This window comes from Pelodiscus sinensis, chromosome 11 (genome assembly GCF_052426305.1).
Source record: "Pelodiscus sinensis isolate ZL-2025 chromosome 11, ASM5242630v1, whole genome shotgun sequence".
Classification (NCBI taxonomy): Eukaryota; Metazoa; Chordata; order Testudines; family Trionychidae; genus Pelodiscus; species Pelodiscus sinensis.
This window is the reverse complement of record NC_143062.1, coordinates 17,157,641-17,167,572: the sequence shown is the minus strand read 5'-3', so window position 1 is coordinate 17,167,572 and position 9,932 is coordinate 17,157,641. Positions and strand designations below refer to the sequence as shown.

Below are 9,932 nucleotides of genomic sequence, written 5' to 3'. Positions count from 1 at the left end.
TCATGCTAAGGACTCTGCAAGACCCATGTTCAAGTTTAGTCTCTGCTATTTATTTGCATGTGACCGTGAGCAAGTCACTTAGTCTCTACCTCAGTTCCCTGTCTGTAAAATGGGGCTGGGGGAACTATTTCACTCCATCTTGATTCTCTATGACACCGCCCAGGGTTGGAGACTTCCTGACACTGGCCGCTTTCCGCATGCGCTGTGGGGAAGGGAGGGTAGCACCTCATTGTCTTAGGCGTGTCTCTTTCTGGCTCGGCGCATGAGCGGTAAAGGAAGGGTCGGGACCTATTTAGCGCCCAGAGCGTCCATTTATAGCTCCGGTCATGCACGGTTCGAATCCCTTTACGGCTTTAAAAAAAAAAAAGTGCGCACGCGCAATTTTGGTCTCCGGGATCTATTTTACACCAGCCTGGGTCGCTTTGTGGCGCTTCCCCGCGGAGCCAATCAGAACAGAGCGAGAGGGGGACGGGCCACATTCTCCTAGCCAATCAATGCGGGACCTTCCCGCCCTGCCAGCGGGCCGGTGCTGGGGGAAAACAAGCCGGCCGGGGGGAGGGGGGCAGAGTGAAGTTGAAGCGGGGAGGGCGCCCCGGGCCGGGCAGAGCCGCCCCAGGCCCCGTGCGGCGCCCAGCCATGTCCCGCTGGTTCTTCCCCTGGTCCAGCTCCATCAAGAAGCGGGCCTGCCGCTACCTGCTGCAGCACTACCTGGGCCACTACCTGGAGGAGCGGCTGAGCCTGGAGCAGCTCAGCCTGGACCTGTACCAGGGCGCCGGCGCGCTGCGGGACATCCACCTCGACATCTGGGTGAGGGGCGGGCGCTGCGGGGCAGGGATCGGGGCCGGGGCGCTGCGGGGCACCCAGCCCCTGACATCTGGGTGAGGAGCTGGGGGGCTGCGGGGCAGGGATCGGGGCCGGGGCGCTGCGGGGCACCCAGCCCCTGACATCTGGGTGAGGAGCTGGGGGGCTGCGGGGCATCCATCTCGACAGTGGCAGGGGGCTGGGGCCACAGGAGGGGAGGGAGGCGCTGTGGGGGGAGGGCTGGGGGATGTGACCTAGGCGAGATGTAAGGGACTGAGACAAGGACCAGGAAGTGAGCTCAGTTCTGGAGGCCTTGCATGCTCTGGGACATTCACCTCGACATGGGGCTGGCTGGGTTTGGTCCCAGGGGAACTGGGGGACATTGACTTCAATGTATGGGAGAGGCTCTGGGAGCGACTGGAGGGGCTGGAATCTGTACCTGAGGTCCATGACGCTGTGGGCCATCCACCCCAATCTCTGGCTACAGAGCCGGGAGAAGGGTAGGGTGAGCCAAAAGGGAAATAGGATGAGAGAGAGGAGGCTGGCGGGCGGGGAGAGGGGGCTGGAATCTGTGCTGAGGCACTGGGGGTGACATGATGGAGGTCAAGCCTAGATCTGTTGTTGTGACCCAAAGGGGAAGAACCAGGGATGTGGGGTCATATCCTTTGATCCATAGGGTTGAAGGTCTGGGAAGGGGCATGGGGAAAAGAAGCAAGGACCTAGAGGGGCATCTGCCCCTCAAGATATGTAGGTAAGGGACATAGGGCAGCATGGCTCTGTGGGCGAGAAGGGGATGGGGCAATAACCAGATGTATGCTGGGCCAGAAAGCATAGTGTTGGCTGGGAAGAGATGGTGGGTGCACTTAGTGACTGATCTCACCAGGAAATATTAGCTTGTGTGCTTCTGTCTCCCACCTGCCCAGGCAGTACTCCTTGCTTGGGGTCATGTCTGAAATATCCAGCTTGTGGGGCAGTAACTGCACTGGGTGTGTGTGGGGAGGAGGTGGGCTTAAAAAACTCTGGGGAAATGGCCTTATGGAGCATGTGGGGGGGCAATACTGGGTGAATTCTTAATCTCCCACCCTGTGATTTTGGACTGGGTCCATAGGATACTGATGCTGGTATATTTCAATGGCCTGTTCCTTGTGGATTTCATTTGTGGGAGCCTCTCTGACTAGACTTCCTGCTTAATAGGGCTGGACAGGCAGATGCCTTCTCCTAGTCCACTATTCTGGCACCCGCCCCTATCTAGGCTGGAATGGAGCTAATTCTAGGTGTTGCACCCCCACTCCCATAGGGGACAACTCTGTAGTGTTACCCCTCATGGGCCGTGTGTGCTTGGATTTGGGCCACCAACTTAGCCCATCCTTCCGTTTCGTCCCATGGTTTATACTAGCAGCAGTGCCGTGCCCTTTCTCCACATCCCTTGGAGCCTTTACTTCTGCCCACCTTGGGGTGGGGGAGGGGCCGCTGTAGCTGCTGGGTTAATAACCCTGCTGTCATCCTGGGTGGAGTGCATTGGGGAAGTGGGGTGTGTCACCAGGTCCCAAATAATAATCCTGCATTGTGGTGTGGTGAGTGTCGGGACATGGCTTCTAGTGCCCTGCATCTCTGTGAAGGGAATGGGGGACAAGGAAGCTGCATGGGGTTTGGGGTGTGTGACGGCGAGTCGGGGTTCCCCCTGATCCTGTAGCAGCAAGAACAGACTCCGCCAGCTAGTGGAATAGAGAGGGTTTGTTGCTGCTCCAGGATACAGCCCAGCATAGATGTGATATGGTTACCGGAGTCAGAGCCAGGATGCCTCAGACCCTTTGGGTTAGGGGGTCCATCGCCCCCCTAGACCCTCAGCTTAGGCTGTTTCATTCATGTTTCCCAGCCAGCAATTGCCTTGCTCCCAGACCCTGCCCCCCAAACCAGGTGTCTCTCCCCCGGGGAAAGAGCCTTGTTATCTGGTCAGGCTGGGCCTAGGTGTTTTGGCTAATACCCATGTGGGTGAGTCAGTGGGAATCACACATCACAGCGCAGGGGGACGCCGGGTTACAGAGCAGACAGCACCCCCACTACGTCACAGGGTGTGTTGCTCTTGGGGAGAGTAAAAAGGGTGGGGGTTGTAGGGAGACTCACAGTGGAACCACTCATTGAGGCTCTGGCTTGGAGTGGAGAAGAGCATAGTGGGCTGAGGGATGGGGGTAGCTGCTTGCAGGCATGTGGGGGGAAGAGGAAGGACAGCGAGGGGAGGTGTTGTCTCTGAGTGGGAAACTGAAGCACGGGAGCTTTATCTCCTGAGGGTGCACAGTGAGTTAGCAGGAGAGCTGAGATAAAACCCAGGACTCTTGGCTTCCAGCCGCCTGCTTTAACTGCTAGGCCTGACTCCCAGCCTCTTCACTCTAGCCCACTAGATCTCTGCATATTCTCTGCTTTGGCCCAACCCCGCCTTAGTTTCCTTGCCAGGCCTAGGGGTGGCAGTGGGGAATGTTGATCATAATTCTGGTCCCAGTGAATCCCACCCCTTGCACTGAGGCAGTTGTTGTACCTGCTGAGAAACAGGGCTGCTGCCCTTCACGAGTAGGTTATAATTAGCAGCTGTGGTCACTGTACACCTGTTAGGGTGATGTTCCTCTGGCATTTTGGGACTGTCCGGTGTGTCCCCACCATGACCACTGTGCCCCCCCACTTGCCCTCCCCTTCCCTCATGTCTCAATCACCCTCCCTATTCTTGGCTTTCCAGGAAGCTGTTCTAGTGGGCACAGTGTAGCCTGGACTGGCTGCCTCTGGATTGGCTGCCTTGTATGGCTCCTGTCCAGCTGTGTGTGACACATGGTAGCAGTAGGGTCTAATGGTTGGAACGCAGGACACCAGGGTTCTAGTCCCAGCTCTGAACTGACCTGTGGCAAGTCATGTCTCCCTGAGCCTCAGGTTTCCCTCCCGTTCTTTGTCTGTTTCTATTGGAAGCTCATCAGGTTGGGGACTGGTCATAACTGCCCATGTGGCGCCTGGTGCAATTAGGGGCCCCTGATCTTGGCCTGGGGGTTTGTGTGGCTCCCAGCCCATTGGGAGCCTCTGATTTGGGGGGGTCTGTACAGTGCCAGGGGACCCTGATTTTGTTTTGTCCAATAGAGACCTTGATGGGGGGGAGAGGGGCAATTCTTGTACAGCCTCTGGACTCATGAAGGGCCCTCCGATCTGAGTCAGGACCCCAAGCGTAATGGTCAGAATAATGCAATAGCCTGAATACTTAGCATTTCTATGAGGCCTACAAACTAGCTAATTGGAAACCTTGTCTGTACAGCCTGCTACTTCCTTTGCTGAAATGGTTTTGCAACCAGGTCACCTGACCTCCCCAGCCCTTGTCACTGGAGTTGATTTTAGAACAATCCAAGTCATCTGGCATCAGAGGGAGGATCCTCAGATAACTGTGCAGCCTGCAAGGATCAGCTGGCCCTGGATGACATGCAGCCAGCTCTGGAGAGGGGCACTATAGGGGCAGGAAGTGCAACCTGCCTGAAGTGCCCAGGGAATTCCTAACCAGCCCTGCCAGAATGTGGACAGGCCAGTTGGATTCACACACTTAACCAATCACCACTGAGGATAACAAAAGGTCCTGAAGCGGAATCTGGCTGTGCCAGGCCCTGGGAAGTTGTGAGCTGCCTCTGCTTGAGGAGTGGGGAATGCAGTGCTGAGTCAGCTCTCTCTTCCTGGGAAAAGGGTAGCAGACTGCAAGCCAGGACTCCTGGGTGTTATCCCTGGCTGTGGGAGAAGCGTTTAGTGGCTCCAGTAAGGGTGGGGGAAGTCAGGACTCCTGGGTTTTATTCCTAACTGCGTGACATCCCATGCTCTCTGCCTCAGCTTGCCTCCCCATAGACTGTTAGATAGTAAAGTTGCTTTTAATACTTGTAATGCTTAATCCCTTGGTCCTTCATTGGGGAAGGTGGAAAGGGCTGGAGCCCTAGGGCATGGCTTGGTGGTCTTAGCAACAAGTTGCAAATCCCTTGGGTCAGAGATGCCGCCAGTTTGAATTAGGGATGTTAAATATCGGTTAATTGAATAGTCAAGTAACCTCATGCATTCTTTTCGGTTAGTCGACTATTCTCGAGTCCCCAGGGGTGGGGCACTGGCCTCGTTCCCAAGGAGACCCCTGATACGCTGCACTGCTGTCTCTGTGTCAGAAGCAGCAGCGCAGGATGCCAGGTGGGAGCTGGTCCGCAAGGGGAGCCAGTTTAAAAACCAGCTCCCCTCACGGACCGGATGCCTGATGCCCTGTGCTGCTGCCTCTGATAAAGAGACAGCAGCACAGGGTGGCAGCAGCCCCTCTAAGGGGGGGTCTGAGCTCACTGAGCCAGGCTGCCTACCCACCCAGCTTTTAATACATTTTAAATGCAGAGCAGGGGTAGGTCCTGGACCTATCGCAAGCCAGGACTGAGCTGGGCTGCTCGCCAGCCTGCTAAAAAATTTGCGGGCGGGGGAGGGAAATGCATGTAGTTTTTAGCACTAACTTGTGAGCTTTTGCTCATTGGTTACCTGATTACACTATTACATCCCTAGTTTGAATCCTGACAGTCAGTTTGGTGTGTGAAGGTTCTCTCTCTTTGTCCTTGGTCAAATAACTTTGTGCAAGGAATAGCTGCTGGCTTCCGCCCCCACCCCGGAGGTAGCTGAGTCTCAGCGCTGGGTGAGGGATCCCTATATAAACAACCCCCTTGTCCCAGCCCAGAGGTGGCTGCATCTCTCTTTAAATGTGCCTCCTTCTCCCTGCAGTCTGTGAATGAGCTCCTGGAGTCAGTGAACGCCCCACTGGAGATTGTGGATGGCTTCATCAATAGCATCGCGGTCGCCATTCCCTGGTCGGCGCTGGTGACAGAGAACTGCACCGTGGAGGTGACAGGGCTGCAGGTCACGTGCCGGCCCAAGTACCGAAGTGGTGAGAGCTGAGCCAGAATGGTCTTGCAGGGCTGTACCCTCGGTGCAGGGAAGGGAAGGGCTGCTCCCAGCCTCTCCCTGGTGTAGGGGCATGGCCAAGGCAGGCTGCACTCTGGCTAGTCCCTGCTCCTCCTGCTCATAACTGATGTTGCTTCTTTAGCTCCTGCTGCAGAGGCACGAGTGCTGAGCGTGTGGTCCTGGGGCAGGCCTGGCCCAGGGCATGCTGGTAGCCAGCATTGAAGGCTGGTGCCTTAATTTGCTGTACTTCCTTCCCACAGTGCAGATGCTCGGCATCTCTCATCCTGCTTCCACATTTCCCATCAGCTCTGGTGATGGTCAAAGGTCACAGCCAGCCAACCACATGAATGAGGTCCCTACTAGCTAATTACTCCTCTCTTCTCCCCCCTCCCCCCCAACTTGTGAGTTCTGCCCTGCTTGCCTGCAGGAGAGGTGGCTTTAATGAGCCTCCTGGGGATTCTGCTCCCATCTCAGCCTTGACTGGGGTCTCTTGTAGTGCACCACGCAGATATGGGCTGTATGTGACGTTAAGGCTCTGGACTGGGGGCTGACCTGGCCAGCTGGGGTTCCAGGAGTGGGTGACTGCTTCTGAAGGGTCATTTGTCCTTTCAGAGCTGAGGGGGTGGCATGGATCAGTATTCCCTCTAAGCTCAGTACTTGGGCGGCCACCAGGAGAGATTCAAATGCCACCCCTCTAATTAGCAATGCATCCACAACCGGCAGCATGGTGGTGCACATTGGCACATAGCTCAGTGCACATCACAAAACTTATTCCACACGTGGATGGAAAAAAATAGAGGGAACATTGGCTTGGATGCCAGCTGAAAATGCTCCAGTAGAAATAGTTAATAGCAGCTCTTAAAATTGCCCTAAAGACATCTCACCTCCATCCCCTTCACAAGGTTCCCCCATCTCTGCTGCATGCTGCACAGACCCCTCCAGAACCAAGGTTAGGGTCCCTGGTGCCCGGTACTGCACAGACCTAGTGAGAGACCAAGGAAGGATTATCCCCAGTTCTAAATAACCGAGGCCTAGTGACTAGAGCAGCCTGGGGCTTGGATCCTGGCTCGGGCTTGGTCCCTTTCTGTGCCTCTGTTTTGCACTCTGAAGCGGATGCTGAGCATGCAGCTCCCCTGCCTGTGGGGGATGGGATTGACAGTCCCTTCAGTGTTCACTGCCCCTCAGTAATGAAGTGCCGCTGTCATCCTGCAGCCGCCCCGGGAGCAGAGTCTCAGAGCTGGTCATCATGCATGACCACGAGCATGCAGCTGGCCCAGGAGTGCCTGAAGGACCAGGCTGAGGAGCCCCCCCAGCCTCTTGAGGGCCTCGAGATGTTCGCCCAGACCATTGAGACGGGTGAGTCTCCCCGGGATTTGGTCGGGTGGGAGGCAGGGGGACTCTGACTGCAGCGGGGGAACCAAGGGGCAGGTTAACTGTGTGGAGACCCGGGGATGGAACCCAGGAGTCCTGACTTTTACTCCCAGCCCTGCTCACTTGCTAGAACCCAGTCGACTCTCCCAGACAGAACCCAAGAGTCCAGGTTCCAAGCCTCCCTTGCTCTGCTCCGCAGGCCCCACTCCTGTCCCAGAGCAGGAACAGAACCCAGGAGTCCTGGCTCCCAATCTAACCACTAATCCAAGTGGTAAGCAACTTCTCTTGCCAGGGTGGCATGTGCGTGGCAGTGGAAGAGAAACGGAACATGCCACTCCAGCCTCCCCAAGGGGAGTGACTGTAAAGAGTCTGGCACTTGGGTGGCTGAAGCCAGGATAACCCACCCTCCATAAGAACCAATTTGGGACAGAGGAAAGAAGCCTAGTGCAGGGATCCCGAGAGGAGGTTTTCTAGCCTATTAGGTGGAAGGTGATGTCACCTAGTGGACAGCGCAATGGACTAGGAACCTGGGAGACCTGGATTTTCTTCCGGGGTCTCCCATTGTGACCTCGGGGAAATCTCTGTGCCTCCATATTGCTACCTGTGAAATGGGGATAACGGGCCTTCTCTGGAAAGCACATTGAGATCTACAGGTGGAAACAGGTAATTACTGTGAAATGGTCCCTTAATGTCCCTGGTTCTCTCTGTATTCCCTGCCCAGTGTTGCGGAGGATCAAGGTGACGTTCCTGGACACCATTGTTCGTGTGGAGCATGTACCCAGCAGCTCCCAGACTGGAGTGGCCTTGGAGGTGCATATTAAAAGGTAATGGGGGTTCTGCTCCCCCCATTCTGGGGTGTGGAGGGGGAAACTGATTGTCTCCCTTGGGATCAGAACTTGAGCTACGCTAGGTCAAGCAGGCTGGTACCTGGATGAGAGACATTCCTGAAGGAATGGGGTGGTACAGGGAGCAGTGGAAGGGGACTCAATGAGGGATGCTATTCTCTTTTTTTAGTGATGTTCTGATGATCCCTTACTCTAACCACCAGGCCCCTCTACTTTTCCAGAGTTGGGGATTGAACCCAGGTGTCCTGGCTCCCAGCCCTCCTGCAGTAATACATTAGTCTTGCACACTCCTCCCCCACACAGTCCTAGCTCCCAGACCCTGCTCTAACCACCAGGCCCCACTTTCTCCAGAACTGGGGATAGGACTTAGGAGCAGCATTCCCTGTAAGCTGAGCATTTGGGCAGCTGCCCAGATGATCAGTAGAGCACCCACGGCGGGTAGCATGTGTTTCTAGAGGTGGTGCACATGCCTCTGTGTACATAACAAAATTTATTTTGCAGATGAATGGAAAAAAATTAGAGGGAAAATTGAGGAGACCTCATTCCCAACCCCTCCCACACAGTGCTAGTCTAAGTGCTAAGTACCTGGCTGACTGAAGCCAGCTTTTGGCCCCTAGGGCTGAGTCTAACCCCATCCCCTGTGACTCCTCCCCCAGGCTGGATTACTGTGACGAGGCAGGGAAGGACCCCAGCCAGGTGCTCCCAGTCGACATCCACCAACCCCCGGCCTTCGTGCACAAGATCCTGCAGCTGAGCGGCGTGTTGCTGTACTACGAGGAGTTCCCTGAAAGCGCAGCCTCGCCTGTGCCTGGCCCCCAGGTACCCCCAGGCACAGCTCTGAGGGGCGAGGTGGGGGGAAGGGGAGTGAGCCTAGTGTATAGGAGTCGTGGCTCCCACCCCCTGCTCAAGCCACTAAACACCACTCCCATTCCAGGGCTCAAAAAAGAACCCAGGAGCCCTGATGTGAACACAAGACATGGGATTGGAAGTCAGAACTCCTGGGTTCTCTCCCCAGCTGGGTGTGTTGGCTGTACATTATTCCCCGGCTATCATGCTGGGAGAGCCCACTGAATCCTTTGGGATGGGAAGGGCTGCTGGTCCCAAGCCAGCCCTCATCCATTTGTAGCAACCAACCTCTTCTTTCCATCTTCCCAGCCCGCACCCCAAATGAGCGAGTCGTCGTCCTCAGCCAGTGGAGAGGCACCTGAGGGTCCTGACCCCCCTGGTCTTCCTCTGCAGATAGGCAGCTGTTCTGGCTACATGGAGATGAGGATCAAACTCAAGCAGAACGAGGCCTTCCCTGGGCCCAAGGTGAGAAACACTGGATGGGGGATCCTGTCCCTGGCTGAAAGGGGAGGTGTGGGGCAGTGCACTACCTACTGGTATTCATTTGTGGAACTCACTGCCTCGAGAACATGCTGTGGCTGGGAGGGGAGTCAGACTGGATGGGCTCACTGTTCTTGTCTGGGAGGGGGAGCCAGGTGATACTGGATGGGTCCAAAGGAAGTTGGGGGAGGGGGCAGAAGGAACCGGCCTAGTGAGCTCTGCTTGTCTCCTCTCCTCAGCTGGAGCTGGACGGCAAGCTGGGATCTCTGCACCTTTTGGTCTCCCCCCAGCAGATTTTCTACCTGCATGACCTGCTGACAGCACTGTGTGTCTCAGGTGAGCCATCGCTGGGAGGTCATTCCACCCTGGCCTCCACCCCCAGCTAACACAGCTCCTGGTAACATCCAAAGAGGTCCCTGGCTTCTGCCCCATGCTAGCGGGGGCGGGGTCCAGTGGGTTAGAGCAGGAGGAAGCTAGGGATCACCAGCTGGTTTGCTGGCTCTGGGGAGCTGCTGCTGGGATGTGGGCTCCGCAGTCAATGCCTAGGATCCCTGTGCCCTGCTTTCGGCTGCCTGTCGGGGCACCACGTGCCTCTTGCTAGCTCTCCGGGGGTCCTACGGGTGACAGCTGCTGGCTGGGCTGCAGCCCTGCCTG

The 9,932-nt window shown here is 56.3% G+C and overlaps 1 protein-coding gene across 2 annotated transcripts in view; it reads left to right on the top strand.

Annotated features, from left to right (window-relative positions):
* The first annotated feature begins 481 nt into the window (after positions 1 to 481).
* The window catches only part of ATG2A (autophagy related 2A), a 40,402-nt gene continuing 30,951 nt past the window's right edge, over positions 482 to 9,932 (top strand). For both annotated transcript variants that reach the window (XM_075939166.2, XM_075939165.2), the window contains exons 1-7: positions 482 to 807; positions 5,557 to 5,719; positions 6,949 to 7,092; positions 7,829 to 7,931; positions 8,609 to 8,771; positions 9,108 to 9,263; positions 9,518 to 9,614. In XM_075939166.2, the coding sequence (XP_075795281.1) occupies positions 637 to 807; positions 5,557 to 5,719; positions 6,949 to 7,092; positions 7,829 to 7,931; positions 8,609 to 8,771; positions 9,108 to 9,263; positions 9,518 to 9,614 (997 nt within the window). In that variant the 5' untranslated portion in view covers positions 482 to 636. The remainder of the gene's footprint in view (positions 808 to 5,556; positions 5,720 to 6,948; positions 7,093 to 7,828; positions 7,932 to 8,608; positions 8,772 to 9,107; positions 9,264 to 9,517; positions 9,615 to 9,932) is intronic.